Below are 19148 nucleotides of genomic sequence, written 5' to 3'. Positions count from 1 at the left end.
AGAAGGGCAAGCGAAGGGTGGTAAGGCCCACTGACTGGTTTCATTAGCCAAGCTCTTGCCTGACCAATGGGACATGCCATGCACAGTCCCACGGCCCGGAGAGTTGAGTTTGGCACCAGTAACCTAGTTCCCTAACAACTGCGGCCCCACGGCCCATTGTGCTTAAAGTGGACACCCAGGCCTCTGTGGGGTGCAGCCAGAGGAGAAGACAAATTGCTACTCTGTGTGTCCAGAATCTGGAAATTACCAAAGAGTTCAGGAATCCATGCAGAAGCCAAAAATAGGTCACAAGGCCTAGTGAGTGCTCCTGGCCAAAAAAAAAAAAAAAAAAAAAAAAAAGCACCGAAAACAACACTCACAGGTTCAAGGTTCCTGCTCATACCTACCCACCATTAGCACCAATACTAAAGGGCTGGGTTGTTTTCAATCTCAGTGTTCATTTCATAAACAAAGGCTCTGCTTCCTCCCCAAAGGGCTCTCTATTTCGGAGTGAGGAGCATGGGACACTCACAGAACTGCAGGCTGAGGCTCAGGAAGGCCAGCAGTGCAGCCAGGGCCAGCAGCAGCAAGAAGCGATTGCGGAAAAGCATTCTTATTTGTTCTATTTGCTCTTCATGGTTTCACCTCAAGCTGGGAACTCATCCTGTGAATAAAGCAGAGGCAATAAATATATGTTGAGAGGTAGAAAACCAAATTTGTCAACTGAAAATAATCCAATTAGCCCAGTCCTCCTGCAAAGAAGGTGAATACTAGTGGGGACAATAGCACACTCTATGGTTAATCTTTGCACCCTCCCCCCCATAAGCCCAGTAAAGAATGCTTCCTGCAAATTCATATACATAAGCCAGTTCTCAATGCTTCAGTAATCAGACATCGACAGGGAATGAGACGCTTTATAGACACGATCTTTCCAAAGGGGAAAATTAACAAAGAAAGTTCACTGAGCACTTATAGTGCGCCAATGAGCTTTTCAATAAGCTTTTTTCAATGAGCTTTTCATGGAACAGCAAAAGCTCATCCATTCTGGTACACAACTTCTAGCTCTTCGACTTTTTTTGATGCACATTTTGCTAAAATGACTCTGGTCTTCTTTGATTTTCACTGTCAGTTACTGCAACAAGTCCTGCAGGAAAGCCTCAGGGAAAGGGTGGCAGGGATGCCGAGCATTTATTTCCTCTCTAAGTAGCCCCAGCTGCTGATTATAGACCACCCCCCACCCCCATCCTGGTCATTCACCTATTTCAGCCACATCCAGGGGTCTTCCTGCTCCACCAGTTCTAATCTCCTCTAGCCATGTTAAATAGGTGCAAAAGGACTTTTAAAAAATGCTGAATAAGTCCTTAGTGACCCTTCTGTGAAAAAAGTAAACAGTTGCTGTCGATTTTGCTCCATCAGACTTAGAAATCAAGCTTATTTCCTGATTCTCATTGTGGTTTGAAAGAAACCTTGAAAACGAGCACCGTCTGCAGAACAGGTTCTTCAACTGCAGCAAGGTGACAGGAGTCATTTCAAACCTTATTTTTGTGGCATTATCTTTTCCTCCTTTAAACATATCTCCTACAGAACCTCCACAGACAAAAGCAGAAAAAAGCTGTGGTGAGAGTTGCACAACTCTGTGAATTTACTAACACTTTGGGTGTACTGTGTGGTGTGTGGGCTCTATCTCCACAAAGGCGTTTGTTTTTTTTTTTTTTTTTTAATATAATATTCTTTTTTATGTTATATTTTATTTTATTTTATTTTTTTAAGATTTATTTATTTATTTATTTATACAAGCACTGGATACAGTCAGAAGCTGGGTGGTCAGGGTGAGAATTCACCAGAGCCAGAGCGGGGAGCAGAGCAGGCAGAAGGACCGAAGTACACTGCTGAGGGGAGCAGCAGAGGCAGGAGAGGTCTGCACACCATGTGGGACCCTCCATGTGGGACCCTCCTCCAGTGGCCAGGGAGCAGCCAGGGATCGAACCAGCGCTGCAGGGGCTGCCAGGCAGCTTTGCAACCCAGCGCTCAACCTCTGCACCACAGGGGAGGCCCCACAAAGGTGGTTTTTAAAGAGACACATCTGCAGGAAATGAAACAGGAGGCAGAATCCTGGGGTCCAGCCCCCTGTCCCTCCCCCAATGGGCCCTAGAAGGGAATTTTGAAGTCATTACTTTAAGGGATCTGTCAGTCTGTCTACCAAAAAAGAGAACATTTGTTAGAAGATGGACAAAAATGTACTTGTACCATATGATTGAACCTGTACTTCAAGCCACCTGTTTGCTCTGTTAACTGAAACAGGTTTCAGTTCCACCCTTTACACAAGCACTGCTCCTGCCCCTTTCCTGGCTGCTCCCAACCAGGGCCCAGGCCTAGTGTCCCAAGAGGATGTGGGGCTCCTCTGGGGACACACCCTTCCTGCACAGGGCAGAGGGACTCACTAGTCTTACAAAGCTCTGGCATTTCTGGCTAAGACAACACATCACCTTCACTGGTCCCGCCCAGGAGTCAACCTGTTAGGCACCCCAAATAAATGTTTTAGTTTCCAAAATTCAAACTCACCAAAGCCTCCACCAGAGGGGTTTGAAAGGACACGTACACCCTGAAAGGTAGCTCGTGCTTGGTGAAGAGGATGGCGCGTGTAGGGTAAATGGAGTGGTCAGGTTTTGCTATGCCCAACCTTTGCTATGCCAAGGTGCTCATGGGCATCCAATAATGGACACCTGGGCCCAGCAAGCACGGGGCATGCACATGTATGGATGCTCCCACCTGGGCCTAGAGGTGATGGATAAAAGAGCAGCGTCATTGTGAGATGGGGCAACAATGGCAGGGAGGACCACTCTGAGGTGAGACATGAGGTGACTCAAGACTGAGAACACCAAAGAGAATGCCAGAGAGAGGCCAAGAAAGATTTGTGGGGGCCTGGGGGGCTTGGTTGCCTGCCTGCCTCTCAGATACCCCGTACCCAGCCTGTGCCTGCCTCATTGCATGCCAGCATCCCTGCCTGGGGTCCCTGTGTGCCTGGTTCCCTGAGAGCATTAAAGCCTGAAAAATCCACCGAGGGCTCCTGGACTCTCTTTACCCATATGCTAGAACCAACAGTAAACCTCCCTGTGCATGTTGGCACTAGACCGACTGCCCTGACCCCCAAGGTGGCTAAGGTGGTAGTGCAAGATAGAACATGGGCTGTTTTGTGGGCACTGCAAATGTTCCCTCCCGAGGCAACAAAGGGTGAGTGCTTGATGCTGACAAACACAATCCCACATATTTAATTATTTATGCATACAACTGGGGTCTAGACCAGTGGTGCAGGGGTGAGAGGATTCACCACTCTTGGGGAGCAGAACAGGCGGATCTACTGAAAAACACTGCTGAGGGGAGCAGCAGGCAAGACAGAAGAGGTCTGCTCTGCCATGTGGGTCAGCTCCCTGGCTAGGGATCGAACTCATGCCACAGTGGCTGGCAATAGCTTGACAGAGCTGAGACTTTAAACCCTGCAGCACCAGGACAATCCCACACATAATATGTCATTCCTGGGTGGCCCTGGGCCCCTGCTTCAGCCTAATAAATTCCTTGCCTGGGGCCCCTGGGAGTCACAATAACCTGCTGTCTGGTACCTTTGACCTTAGGGGATGCCCTTACCAAAGCTCTGATGATTCAACAGGAAAGCCCCCTACAAGAAAGCCATCTAATTCAAATCCAAGTCACCATCTCTTTGTCCTCTGCCCTGGCCAGACTCTGTTACCTGGCTGCACTCCCGAGGGATGAACATGGAAGGTGACAATATTCACCTGCAAACTGGCCACAGTGTCTTCTAGACATAACCCATGTGAACAGTATACCCTCACACCCAGGACAGGAGCCCCTCAGCAGCCTCCCCAGGTAGCCTCCAACTTTTGCTGTCACTCCAGGAAGCAGGACCATCTAACTGCTCAAAACCATCAGTTCCCTTAGGTTTCATTCATGAACAAAGGCTGAGCCAGTCTCCACCTGGGCCCCTTGCCGTCACCTCATTTACACTCTGTAGGGCAGCTGTGTGTGTTTCTAATGTGCAGACAGACCCAAACTCAAGGTACACAGTGAGTGAGTGAGAGTGACAAGACACAAAATGGACTTCTGTGCCTCTCAGTTTTTGTGTGGGTTAGAGTCTCCCCCATGTCTGCACATCCATTCTAGCTGCAACCTTTGGATCAACACAGAGTAAGTAAACTCTGGACAAGTTCCAGCTTCTCAGATACTCAGAGATGGCCGGCAGCTGCTGGCTAAATAGCCTGGGGGTTTCCGAACCCCTTTGAATGGACTTATTCTACCAATGACCTTCTTATAAGGTCCTCCAAATGGGGGAAAGTGAGTGGAGGATATGGATGGAGGTCAGGCCACAGAATGGGGAGAGGGTTCAGGGCAAATGTCTCCTTTGGGGTATCCCTGGCCCCCCAAAGTGAATGTGCTGAGCTTCATGCCTTCCACACCCTCTGTTAGTCTCTCCTTTTCCTTGACACAAACATTCCAGTGTCCCGGGCTAGGAGTGGGCCTCTGGGGTCTTTCAGAGTTCTAGGGGCAGGAGGCTTCTGATTTTTGCTGTGGACCATGGCAACAGCATGGGACAGAGAAGGGGGCACAGCATGAGAGGGTCTGGCAGGCCTGAGTAGGACAATGAGCTCAGTGACAGCAATTTATTTAACATCTCTGGATTCAGTTTCCTCATCTGAAAATTGGGACTGCTTGCCTGAGGACTAAATTAAAGGTTAAGTATAACTCCCAGGGTACTGCAAACATTCAAAAGAAAATGTTTTTAACTGGTTTTGTTACCTACTCATCTTCTACCAATTCACTTTGCTGCTGCTTCCCTCCTCCTGGGAAACAGGAATGGTTTAACCTCTCTGTTGGCTCCTTCAGCCACATGAGGACTGACCATTCACGTGCTCTGGTACACATCTCTCCCCCTGTGGGTAGGGCTCAGTGCTCCCTCTAACCTGGGTCTGGGGAGCAACCTTGCTGGCCCAGAGGAATCAGTCACCCCCATTTTCTGAGCCTGGTGAGGTCTCTCACTTCGGCATGTCAGAATCCAGACCTAACTCTTGGTTGCTCTGTGTTTTGGGTATATGAGGTCTTTCTTCCTGTGCTGGGTCAGTTCTGGTCCTGCAACCACTTCCTGCCTCTACCCTCTCAGTGGATTTTCTACCACACTTGCTGGCAGCTGAGGCTAGGCACCAGAACTGCTAAGCTGGCTGCGTGTGGTTTTACTGAAAACTGCCTTTGCATGCAGGATGAAACACAGTATAGCTCAGAGTTGGCGTCAGGTGGGTATGAGGAGGAAACAGTCACTACTTGCTGAGCTAAAGCTCAGGTTTATAGGATTTGTTGAGTGTTCACACCTTTCAGGATCCAAGACCATGCAGGTGCCTTCCACACTGACTCTAAACTTGCTGTGGGGCAAATGGGATGAGAGCAGTGAGCAGCAAGCAGGGCGTGGGAGGTACTAATGCACAAGGCTTATCCTGCTTTGCTACTGGTGAACGGTGACACTACTGCCTGGACTCTCAGGCTAGCAGCTGGAGGGTGAGAGACTGCGAGGTGCCGAGGAAAACGGTCCTGGCTGAGGTCTCTTCAACCTGCCAATCGGCAAACCAGGGAGCAAGGTGGTCCTAGAGCATCCAGTTTCGCGAGGCCACCAGCAGATGGAAAACAAGAGCCAGCCCAGACTTAAAATCCACATGGCCAGCCGATCACAAGCATCGTGTTTGCTGTTTGAAGTCACTAAGCTTCGGGAGTTTTATACAAAGCAAAAGTTAACCAATCTAATAAAGCAGAAATGCCTTACCTCTTTACCAGGAATTCAAAGCCAGGGTCAGGCGCCCCATATCCTCATCTGCAAGCACCACACAGAAAGCTCCATCTTGCCTGCATTCCTCAATATAGTCAGTACTTTTTGGGAAAGGGGATAAATTTAGTTCTAAATTTAAAATGCTGAGGATCTGCTGGGTTAACCAGATGGCTGGGATCACGTGACTGCCTTACTGCTTTTAGCTCCCTGGTTAGTGATATTGTGGCCTATCGGTGGCTCTTCATTGGCACACACAGGCCTGGGTGTGGGAACGCCCATCTTTCCCCTTGATAGGCTAGGGGTTTCTGCACCTTCCCTCTTCTGACTCTCCTTTGGCAGTACCCAAAGGCCAAATGCCACATAACGGTGTCTCATTATCGTCACTTGTGCTAGGAACCAACCTGGTGTGATCACCACCCTGAAGAAGGGGGGCAGGCAAGGTAGGGGAACACACCAAGCCCCAGGATAAACATGCACCAACTTCTGGAGCTTAGTTCCCTAGAAAAGTTGGAGATGATGGTGGACATGCTTTAGTCTTAATTTTTTAAATGGGGAAATAAAAATGAGAAAATCCAAAAAATTCACATAGATTTGCAGGTCCTTGTGTTTGCAGCTGAACATAGGACCCCAGTGTGTGTGCACGTGTGCTGTCCAATTCTTCGCTGGGGTCACTTTGTTATTGGGAGAGGCTGACAGGAGCCCTGATGTGGTAGAAAGGAAGAGGCCCCAGAGACAGGCAGGTCTGTGACAGTTCCCTGCTCTGCCACTTATTTCCTGTGTGACCTCCTGACTGGTTCTACTTCTCTGAGTCTCAGAATCCTGACCTTTAAATAAGATTGGGGCTGAGAGTATGAAGGAGCAGGAGGCAATGACGAGCGAATACAACACGCAGAATACCTGGCCCGGAGCCGGTAAGCTGTGTTGGCCTGCTGGGCTCTAAGGAACTCACACAATCCCTCACCATCATGGAAACAAAGATCTACCCTTTTCCTGAGCTGTTGTTCATGCCCCACTGGTGGTTCTTTTTCCAAATCCCGGTCCCACCCCCACCAGCCACTTCTGCAGGCCCCGCTCCTGGCTCCTTGACCACGTAAGCCTTGCTTGGGGCTGACTCAGCTGCAGAGTCCCTGCCTCACTGCAGGTTTTCCAGCCTGGAACATCTGTCTCAGCTTCTGCTGGACCCTATCCTAAGAGGAGCACACCAGCCAGCAGGCTCCCTCTGCTCTCCAGAGCCCTCTCCCTGCTTTTTGAACCCTAGGGAAGGGGCTTGCACAGTCACGCTAGAAATGAGGCAATTCTTGGATTCCTTCTGGCCACTTTCCTCCATATTTCTTCCACAGGGGTTCCATGGGGTCTACTGCAACTCCCCAGACACCCCAAGTGACAGTCAGAACTGTGGGCTCACAATGGAAACTCCATAGCCGAATCACTCGCAGTTCAGAAAGTCAAGTCCCTGGGAAGTGTCACCCCCACATCAGCAGGTGAGGCCCTGTGCTATTCTCACCTACTGTAGTGTGGCTCCCGCGGCTCTTAATCCCACACATCTCTCAAGTTCCATCACCTTCTATGGACAAGAGGCTCCATATGGCATTATGACCAAATCCAATTTATGTAAATAATTCAGTGGAAACAACTGTTTTATGTTCCAAACTGAACTTAGAACAGTTACCAGTTTAGTCCTCTGTGCTAAACCCACATGGTAAAAATATCTTAAATCCAGAAATAGTATTACTCTGAATTCCTAGTGAGACAGCAAAAAAAATAAACAGAAAACTCAGCCAACTTAATTCAAATTTATGACAGATTTAAATGGTGAAAGAAAATACTTTAGAATATAATTTTGAAAAAAGTACTAATAGGCAGTTCTCATATTATGGTAAAACATCACTTCTGAATTTAAGAGGAAAAAATGTGGTTCAGGCATTTTTCAAGGTACTATGTTATCACCAGAGATTTCCAAAGCCCAGGCCCTGACTGATTTTTTTACTTTCTAAGAGCTTAAAATGCCATGTCTAGTGACCCTGGTCTCAGGATCTCCTTGAGGATCCATAGGATTTAGGATTTTAAATGTGGCTACAACTGCTTGAAAGAAAAATGCACATTCAATTACCTCTCACCTGTGTAGTTAAAACATCTTTACTAGAAATAGGAAGATGGCATTAAGGAAAATGTTTTAGATGTAGTTTACATTTTAATTTGTTGGGTCCTAATCATTTTGGCTTAAATAAATACAATATTATAATTTACAAAAATCCTCAAGTCTATAATTGTGAACTAAATATATACGAAGCAAAGGTAAAAACTACATCTTAATAGAATCTCCAAGGTCACCTCAATGTGGAGCTTAATTGCAAAATCAAAGATACTTGGCTAAGAATACACCAGCCTTACAGTCTGATGAATGACAGACAAATTCCAGAACTTCCTGGAAACCCTAGCAACACTATGGGCACCATGGTGGCTGCGGTCTCCAGAAGTTATTCACATTCCAGGGATCTCAGCTAATTTGCAGGCTTGGTTCTAAAGATTGAAACCAATTCATTCATTCAGTCAGTTGGCTCAATACAACTTATTTCCAATATGCCACCCATTTGGGTGCCATTCAAAATGCTGAGGACACAGAACACAGGAGATAGTTTCTGCCAATTTAAAACTTGAAACTCACAGCTGAAATGTATTAAAGTATTTATTAGAGAAATGATAAGAGACCTAGAATTTGCTTTAAAATATCCTGAGGAGCTACCATATGACCCAGCAACTCCCTAGAGATCCACCCAAAGGACACAAAAACATTGATTCAAAAGAATACCTGTACCCCTATGTTTACTGCAGCACTATTCATAACAGGTAAAACCTGGGAACAACCCAAATGCCCAAAAATAGATGACTTGATTAAGAAGATGTGGTATATATAACACAATGGAATACTATTCAGCAATCAAAAAAGATAAACTCATGCCATTTGCAGCAACGTGGATGGAGCTGGAAGGAATTATGCTCAGTGAAATAAGTCAGGAGAAAAAAGAAAAATATTGGATGGTTTCACTTATAGGAGGAATACAGGGGAACCAAATAAGACATCAGGGGAAAAAAATAACAGTACAAAACACAACAAAACAAAACAAAAACAAAGAGACAATTATAAACCAGAGACATCCTGCAAGGGAGGAGGCGGGAGAGGGATCAGAGGGAGGGAGGGAGGCTCAGGGGACTGAGGTGATGGTGCACGGGTGCATCCATGAAGGAAATTCTATGGGGACTATACCTGAAGGGGTGGGGGGAAGTAAACATTGTATAAATATGATGTAAAAATATATATAAAAAATATAAAATAAAATAAAATATCCTGAGGGGCAGAGAAGTTTAGGTGGAGGGAGGTTGAGGGGGAATTAATGAAGCAAGATTGGCAAAATGGTGACAATGGCAGAAGCTGGATGATGGGTGTCTGAGGACACATGATACTTCTGCTTTTGGGTATTTTGAGTCAAAAAATTTTTTCAGTTTTAAGGAGTTAAAAGAAAAAGCAGCCCCAGTTTGGTCAGTAGAGCGATGAGTAATCAGACTGTTAGGTCACATGAAACCAGTGCCATCGTGAGGAAGCAAGATCCAGGCCCTGAGAGGAAGGGTTAGGTTTCCTGGCAGAGGCTCAGCCAGAGCTCAACCCTAAAATTCATTGGAGCTGGTGCATTTGTAATTACAATTTAGGAAAACAGAATGAACCAAAGAAATAGCACTAAGGAAGACTATCTTGCCTGTTAGGGGAAAGTAGAAGGAGCCAGAGAAGGGATGTGGGTTGGTACCAGAACCACCCAACAGCTGCACAGTTTCTATTGCACATGTAGTAGATTCTGCAGCAGCTGAGAAAGCTAACTGCCCAGAGGCCCCACAAGGTCAGGGTGAGGGCACCCTTGTCAGGTCACTGACTCCCAATGCAGGCCAGTCTACCCACGGACCCCAAGGAGTCCACCACCAAAGGGACCAGACAACATACACAAGGATTCCCACCCGCTCCCTAACATCCCTTCTGGGCACGAAGTCACTGACTCCCAGGTGGGAGCAAAGAGGTTTGATCCCAGGAGCCATGCCACCAAACAATTGCAGCTTGAGGCACAGGCCCACTTCATGGACTGGCTCTCATTTTCTAAGACCAGGGTGCTCTTAGTGAAAAGCACCAGGACCCTTTGGAAGTACAGGGCAGAAGCAGGTCCTGACCCACACAGGAGGGGCAATACTTTAAAGGGGCACAGCCGTGCATGATGCCAGCCCTGGACCAGTCTTCCCTTTGCCCTATGACTGGCCCTCCCAGGAATCCTCTCTTACCCAGGCACTCTCCTGAAAAAAGTCTGTTTTCTACCCCAGAGTAGCAAAGGGTGATGTAACCACAACAACATCATGCTCAGATGACACAGGGGTGACAACAGTCACTTTGAGTATGGGGTAGCCAGCAGGGGGCCAATTAATGCTGCAGACGGAGAAGCTGGCACTGGATGCCGGTGGCATCGAGCCCAAAGCTCTCCTGCTCTGTTTTCAAGGCTCATGATGATCTGGCCATATCCAACAAATCCTACCCAGTCCTTCCCATAACTCACAGTTAAACGCAAGGGCTCAGGGACCTGTTGGCTAGGTATAGGGCCCTTCGCTAACCCTAACTGTGCCTCACCTTCCCTGTCTATGAAATGAGAACAAACCCAGGGTCCAGAGCAGAGGCTGTGTAAGGGCTGATGGGGTTAATCACTGTTAAGGATACAGTACCTGGCTCCTAATGAGCTCTCTACAAATGCCTAAAGTAACTTCCCTTATGATTTTAATACCCACCACTCCTACTCAGGTACCCATCATTTCTACCTTGTTTCTGCCTCTACCCTGAAGTAGAATACCTGCCAGACTGTGTCAGAGAAAATCAGTCTGAAGAGGTTTTATATACCACCTGGTTCAAGTACCTTGTTTGACCGGAAGACAGACCAGCACAAGTTGGAACTGGCACAAAGCTTCAGGCGGTTTGGGGAGCTTGGCTCTTGGGGCTCAAACCCCTGTTTCACAATCAGAGACTGGCTTTCAGCACTCTGCCCTTATCATGTCTTTCTCCATACTGCAGAGGACACCCAATGTTACAGAATCTTCTAACTGTCCCCCATTGTCCATTCTCTCATCCTTCTGACTAACAGAATCCTCTAGCTTTTAGCTGGATATAAGGCCACCCAGCTAGAAATAGTGCTTCTCAGATCCCCTTGCAAGTGGTTGGTGTCAGGTGATCAAATTCTGGCCAATGAGCTGTGACTGGAAATAAGTACAATTCTGGGTCAAAAGAGAGCACCTGCCCCACTCTACTCTGAATTTCTATCCCCCCTTCCTGGGCTCTGAAACACTGGTGGGGTGTGAGTAGCTTTCTCGATGCACATGGAGATATCTGTGTGGACAACCCAAGGCAGGCCACTCATCTCCTTGACTGCCAACCAGCTCAGATGGTTTGGGGAGAGAAAAATCAATCTCATAACCTTTTAAAGCCATTGTTATTTCACTTCCATTAAAGCAGTCAACCAATATCCTAACTAGAACTTGCCATTAGCACTAAAGAACATGGATTCTTTTCATGGGGCCCTTCTGTAGGGCGTGATGAGTGGGCACACACACACTCATGATGGATTGCATCAAGCAGAGAAATCTTATCACCCTCCAGCCTGAACGTCAACTCATAGATAGGACATAAAGGATATTCGGTCACAGAAACCTTTGTATCTATGAAGAACGCTTGTGTAAGGGGCAGGTTTTCTATGATCCAGCAGACCGGGTAAAGGAGGAGTCAAACTCCTCAGTGGTTTTTGTAGGTCTTTTATTGGGATTTACCCGGTAGACAGCAGGCAAGGGTGCTGGGGGGCTGAGGGGCTGGCAGGCCTCCCAGCCCCCAGCAGATCTTCACTCTAACTGGCCTCTCCAGCCTTCTCTCAGCTTCTGCTTCTCTTACTTCTCTCTCGGCTTCTCTTTTGGCTTCTGCTGGTGTCCCCGTGATGCCGCCCTTAAAAAGCCCAGTCTTAGCCCAGGTGAATCCCATCTACCTATGCCCACACCCTACTCCAGGTGCCCGCCATCAGGCATGCATTCAGGACCGCAAGGATCCATCATCTATCCTGATGGCAGGAGGGCAGAAAAGCCTGACATTTTTCCTTACCCTACAGTCCACCCCCTCAGGGTTTCTGCCATACAGTGTATATATATATGCACACACACAATTTTCTTAGCAAGCATAAACAATGCAGCCATGGCCCACAAAAGCAAATACATCACAATATAACAACCAAATACAACAGAACACAAATAAGTCCAGGCAGGGCCCCAACCTAGAGGCAAAAGACAATTATTGGTACCAGCAGATGAGCCACCAAATCTGCTGCTGCAGGCACTGCTCATACGAGGGAGGGGAATCACTCATGGCATCTACTATATCACACCAGGAGCCGTCAGGCTTCCTGGCCTTCTCTGGCTGTAGTCTCGGCTACAAGCCACACACAGCATCCACCCCCAGGATACACTCACTCCTGGATTGGGGATTCTCTACTCTTTGGGGGTAATCGACCAACCCTCAGGGTTTCTGTCTACGGTCACTCCAACACCCGGCTGTCATAGCCACCAATGCAACACACAGACCCCTGCACTCAGGCCAACCCATTGCACAAGCACATGGGTTGGGGATCCAAACTCTACATGCGGCCTCTCTTGGGTCCCGTCTTCAGCTTGGGCTCCACCCCAAGCCACGTTCCCCACCCGTCCCCCAAGGATGGGTTCCTCAGCTCCTCACCCTCACTCAACAACGTGCAGGGCATCACCCACAGGTGATTTTACGAGACTCACAGGTCTTCAGTATACTTAGGCTGCTTAACAGCCGCTCAAGCCTTCCCAAACTTAGCATCAGCACCAGCCTTTGCCTTCTCAGTTGACTTTCCTCCTCTGCCTGGCTGCTGGGCATACACAGGCTGCTTTTGGCCATCAAGGCCCACTGGCCACCCCCAGATTCTCAAAAAAAAAAAAAAACATAACCTGTCAAGGTCCTCCGCCTTCTGGCGGGATTGTCAGTCCAAGTCCATTAGGCCAAGTTCGTTGGCCTCTCCCTGAATCAGCACTGGCGAGCTCCGAATCATGGTCCTCTTTGCCGATGATTCTTGCTGCCTCAGGGGTCGTTGTCTGGTCCTCTCGGGCAACTCCTTCATGCCAGGTCTTGTCCTGTAACTCCTGGACCTTGTCCATCTCCTGTGCCGCCATGATGCCTCCAGTGTTGTCACAGGCAAATAGTCTGTTATTCCTTAGTCCCTCCAGGTCTTCGGAGGGCTCCATACTCATCTGCAGGGATCATCCTGCCGACTATGCCAATTGTAAGGGGCAGGAAGGAACACTGAGCAGGTTTTCTATGATCCAGCAGACCGGGTAAAGGAGGAGTCAGACTCCTCAGTGGTTTTTGCAGGTCTTTTATTGGGATTTACCCGGTAGACAGCAGGCAAGGGTGCTGGGGCCTCCCAGCCCCCAGCAGGTCTTCACTCTAACTGGGCTCTCCGGCCTTCTCTCAGCTTCCGCTTCTCTTACTTCTCTCTCGGCTTCTCTTTTGGCTTCTGCTGGCGTCCCCGTGACGCCGCCCTTAAAAAAGCACAGTCTTAGCCCAGGTGAATCCCATCTACCTATGCCCACACCCTATTCCAGGTGCCCGCCATCAGACAAGCATTGAGGACTGCAAGGATCCATCATCTATCCTGATGGCGGAAGGGCAGAAAAGCCTGACATTTTTACTTACCCTACAGCTTGGTTGCAGTTAACAGAAAGCCCTAGCTAATGCAAAGGGATCTGGGACTCATAAATACTCTTATGTAACAAATCCTAGTGTTAGGAACAGCTGCTCCAAGTTTAGTGAGGTAACTCAGCAAGTCAAAGGAATCATTGGGAAGCCAGAATGTTTCTATCTTGGGCTCCCTGCCATCCTCCATGTCTGTCCTGTTTCTAGGATGGGCTTCCCTAAGGATGACAAGTTGGAGGCCACACTCCCAGGTATTACAGTCACCCTGACAATATGAAGAGGCAGAAGGGACAATCCTGCTCACATCTACTCAAGAGCAAGGAGACCTTTTCCAGAAACCTTCCAGCAGACTCTAATGCCCAACTGCCAGAACTGTGACATGTGCCAACACCAAACCAGGCACTGGCGGGGAGTGGACTACATTGACTGGGTAAAACCAATCAGGAATCTCCTCCAGGAGACCCAGTCAGGGCAGGAGCAAGAGATCTGAACAGAGAGTTCTGTTGGGAACGAGGCAGCGACAGCCCACAACTAGAGAAGATCTGACAACACTCGCAATTATTCTACAAAATTATTCTCAAACCTAGTCATCTGATGACAGGACCAGCACTTTTCAGATCTAGCAATCAAAGCACATAGAGTCTTAATTATATGTTTAAAAAATATCAGGGCTGGTGTGCTCAAGTATAATCTGGCAGTGACAAGGGGTAGAGCAGCATCCTTCAGCCTCCTGATGACACGTTCCACCAAGACTTTCTTCCATGCTTTACATGTTTTTAAATATGCAGCATGAATTATTTAGCTACCATTTCTTTCTAAAAAGGATTTGAGGCAGATAATCTGCAGCTTTAGTATTTTTAAATCCCTAAGATATTAACATTTTCTCTTCATTTGTGAACTGCATATTTCTACACTCTCTCCTTGGAGGCTCTTCCCAGCTCCACAAAGGACAAACCTGTCAAGGCAGCTGATCATTTTTCAGGACCAGAACAGACTGAAATAATGGATTCATCAAGTCAGGATTTTCACGTTTACATCCTCTTTACTTATTTTTCTGACATTTTGGGAGAAGTCTGTTCCAGCCAACTTTGCTGCTTTGCTATTTCTTAAGATTTAGAAGTAGCTGCTGGCACTCTTATTTTAGAATGTCAAGAGCAACTATAAGTACCTCAACAAGAAAAGGAGAACATGTAGTTGGCATGATTTACTCACCACAAAGCCACTTTAAAAATATAGCTGAATCTTGTTATTTTGCAAGCAAACTTGTCAATTAAGTATCCTAAAATATCAAGGAAAACCCAAAATGATTAAATAGGCAGGAAATACAAGTGGTGTGCAATAAAAGTTAGAATGGTAAAAGTCAAAATTTTAAAGCAAAAAAAAAAAAAAATACACAAAGGGAGGGGGCTTAAAAGGTCCTGAGAATTACAGCTTCACAATATGAATCTGGCACTTGACAGTATAGGAATGCTTCCTGAAACCTGCATTTTGTATATTAATGATTCTGTACAGGAGATTTTGTTCTGGATGGGTACATGGATGGGAGCACTCATGCACACTAGATATCAAAGGTGTTTTTCAGGCTGGGAGCACATCACCCATTAAGCTTGACACAACCCTTGATCACTGCCAGCCCATTCCATGACTCTAGGATACTAGGTTTTGTGCAGATTATAATCAATGACAATGATGGAGGGTAGGAACTTCATCCTCTTAAAATATCTTTTAACAAACTGATGGGTGGTTCAGTGGGTGGCTGAAAGCATGCCTGTCAGTACAGGATGAGTCTTCCTGCCCATGGAGGTGGTTAAGTGTGAGCAGTCACCTGATGGGGATGCCATGGGGCCCCTCTATGTGCTGATACCCAAGGATTGTGGTTCAGATTCCAAAACAAGATCTCAAAACTAATTTGTTTTCTTTTTTGCTCCTTTGCACTGGTAGAGAGATAGTAGAACCAAAACAAGCTAAGGGCAGTGTCACATAGAATCATAGACATTTTGTTTGGGAAAGGATCTGAAGTGCTTTCTAACTCCTTTCCAGTAAAGTAGGGAACAACACTGTTACAACCTCCAAAGCTTAGGTTCAGCTTAGGTTAAAATCATGATAAAACACAAGCCTCAAAGTCAATGGTACTCATCATATACAATGGTGAAAAGTTGAGACCTTTTCCTCTAAGCTCAGGAAAAAGATGAAAATACCCCTTCTTTGTGCACTTACTGTATTGGAAGTCTTAGCCAGAACAATTAATCAAGATAAAGAAATAAAAGCCATTCAAGAAAGGAAGAAGTAAAACTGTCTCTTTTTGTAGATGACACAGTAATCTATATAGGAAATATACATAGGAAGACTCCAACAAAAGCCCTGTTAGAACTAATAAATGAATTCAGTAAAGATGCAGGATACAAAATCAACATACAAAAATCAGTTACATTTCTACACATTAATAATAAACTATTAGAAAGAGAAATTTAAAAGACATTCCATTTACAACTGCATCAAAAGAATAAAATATCTAGGAATACATTTAACCAAGAAAGTGAAATATCTGTACCCTAAAACTGTAAGACATCAATGAAAAAAATGTAAGACAAATACGCAGAAAGATATTCCACACCTATTAGAAGAATGAATATTGTCAAGTTGGCCTTATTACCAAAGTGACCTACAGGTTCAGTGGCATCTCTATCAAAATCCCAATAGCATTTTTCCACAGAAATTGAAAAAAAATCCTAAAATTTCTATGGAGTCACAAAAGATTCCCAAAGGCCAAAGCAATTTTAAGAAAAAAACTAAGCTGGAAGCATTTTGTTTCCTGATTTCAAACTACATTACAAAGCTATACTAATCCAAAAATGTATGCTATTGCAAAAAAAAAAAAACAAACAAAACAAAGCAGACACATAGATCAATAGAAGAGTGTAAAAATAAATCCACACACATACGGTCAATTAATTTACAACACAGATGCCAAAAATATACAATGTGGGAGGGGGGAGAATAATCTCTTCAATAAATGGTGTTGGGAAAATTGGATATCAACATGAAACAATGAAAACTGGATCACTACCTCACACCATACATAAAAATCAATTCAAAATGAATTAGAGAAAAGTAAGAAATCACAAATCTCCTTAGGAAAACATGTGTTAGCTCCTTGATGTTGGTCTTGGTAATAATTCTTTGGGTTTGACACTAAAAACAAAGACAATAAAAGCAAAAATCAACAAGTGAGACTGTATCAAAACAGCTTATGCATAGCAAAAGAAATGACAAAATGAAAAGGCCACCAACTGAATGGGAGAAAGTATTTATAAATCACACATTTCTACATTTTGGATTAGGAGTTACTACGCAAAATATACAAATTATTTACACAACTCAATAGCAAAAAACTAATGATTCAATTTTGAAAATGGGCAGAGGAACTAAAAGGTGTTTTCCCAAGAAGACATACAAATGGTGAACAGGACATGAAAAGACTCACACCATTGCAATTTGATAGTTTGCTAAAGCAGTTTAATGCTAATCCTAACTAATACTTATCATTTATAAAAAGCAAAGCCAGGATCCTTATTTACACAAGTTTCCACAGGCATAAGTTACATGAATGTATATTCTGTACTATTATCACATCTGTCTATTATCTGTCTATTATGCTTATCCTGTACTATTATCACAAAACTTTGCCCTGTCTACTAAATAGGGCAAAGAACTAGTATATAATACCTGAGTTTTAAGAGTCATTTTCCAAGGTCTGTTGCATCAGGAGCTGGGCACATGTGCACATGCGGCAGAACACTGCAGTGGTAGGATTGTTGCAAATAACAAACTGTACTAGATAATAGTGCTGTGAGCTCTGCTGGTTCTGCTCACCAACTTTGTGACAACTAATCACAGATCAGTGATCTGGCATCTGAGGCAATTAGGATAGTGATCTATGCTTCCTGTCCTCAAGTTAAGAATATACCCTCCTTTTGGTATGTCAATCATTGTTACAGATTAGTTGAAAAACAATACAAACTCTTGTTCTTCCCATAAGGACAGTCTTCATAATGTTCCTAACAGGTAGTCATCAGAACACTGGCCCTTCAGTGGTTTCCCAAAATGCTCTTAGACTGACAGCCAAATCCTGCCCAAATCCCACTGTCAGTACAGTCTTACCTCAAGCCCCTGCACTCTAGCCCCTCAGCCACTCTGGCCATCTCTCAGGCTCCCTAGGGCCTGTGTCCATGTGTATTCTCTGACAACCCAACCAGGAAGTGGGTCAGCTGAGCAGATGTATGAGGTCTCAGTCCACAAGGAGCACCAACCTCCCCACAGTTTGCACCTGATATGAAGCAAACTGTGCCCCTGTTTGGAGCAGAGGAAGGATGTAGGGGCCCATAGGCACGTTGGAGTCAGGATACAAAGTCATAAAACTGTGTTCTCAAGAACAGTCTGGCGAGCCCAGGCAGGTAGGGAGGTTTGGAGGCAAGGAGGAAATGCCTGGGGGCACAGAGCAAGAGAATATGTGACTGTAGTGCATGTCCACAAACTTGTGTCACATCTCCCATCAAGAGGAGTTACCTGAGTTGACTCTGGGACAGCCTGGCTAAGCAGAATGGGAAAGAAACAATGATGTGTGACATCCAAGGCCAGGTGAGAAAAGTCCACACAGATTCTACTGAATTCATTCTCTCCTGGGTCACTAGCTTTGGAACCCTAAAGTCACTATGCCAGAAGCACCACATAAGAGACTACCTCCAAACCACAATGCCCAGGAAGCCCAAACTGCTTAACTCATCTGAATTAAGGCATCAGGCATATGGGTAAGGAATCCTCTGGACAACTCAGGATCAGCTATAGCCTGAATAACCTCAAGTGTGGAAGGCCTCTGTGAGAAATGTTGCCTGTTGTGGGCCATCTGCAGAACACCGGAATAACAGTAAAATGACAGTAGTTTAAAGCCACCAACTTTGGGGATGATTGTCATGCAACAATAGTAACCTCCAGAAGGCTAGTAACTGTCAGTCTTGTGCCCCCCAGTGCCAAGAACAGTGCCTGGCCAGAACAAGATGCTCAATGAATATTTGCTGGAGTCAGATACATAAACTATCACTAAGTCTGATGTCATGGACCCTGCCTATATATATTCTTAGGACTTTTATGATTTCAGGTTTCACTTTCAATTCTTTAATTCATTTTGGTTGATGACATACGGGCCCAGTTTCAGTCTTCAGTCTTCCCAACACCATTTATCAAAGAAACTGTCCTTTCATCTTTATATATTTATACTCTTTTGTCATAGATTAACTGACCACATATGTACAGGTTTATTTATGGGCTCATTAATCTGTTTGTTTTCATGTCAATACCATACTGATTGATTACTATAGTTTTGCAACACAGTTTGAAATTAAAAGCTGTGATGAGACCTAAATAAGGGACCAGGAAAAATACTAATTATTATAAAGTAAAAATCAAAATCAACAAGAAACTATAAACCAGAGACACACACAGGGGGAGGGAAGTGAGGGAGAGAAGGGAGTAGGATCAAAACAAGGGGGTGGTGGGAATTGTATGGGGACT

At 45.6% G+C, this 19148-nt stretch overlaps 1 protein-coding gene across 1 annotated transcript in view; it reads right to left on the bottom strand.

The window, feature by feature from the left end:
- Positions 1-590, bottom strand: part of PXYLP1 (2-phosphoxylose phosphatase 1) — a gene marked incomplete at both ends in the record, with an annotated part of 41558 nt that extends 40968 nt beyond the window's left edge. Inside the window, one exon of the mRNA XM_084232476.1 lies at positions 512-590. Coding sequence (XP_084088602.1) covers positions 512-590 — 79 coding nt within the window. The remainder of the gene's footprint in view (positions 1-511) is intronic.
- Positions 591-19148: the final 18558 nt, after the last annotated feature.

The sequence above is a fragment of the Talpa europaea genome, assembly GCF_964194135.1.
Source record: "Talpa europaea genome assembly, chromosome: 4".
In the NCBI taxonomy this organism is placed as follows: Eukaryota; Metazoa; Chordata; class Mammalia; order Eulipotyphla; family Talpidae; genus Talpa; species Talpa europaea.
This window is presented reverse-complemented; position numbering and strand designations above follow the sequence as displayed.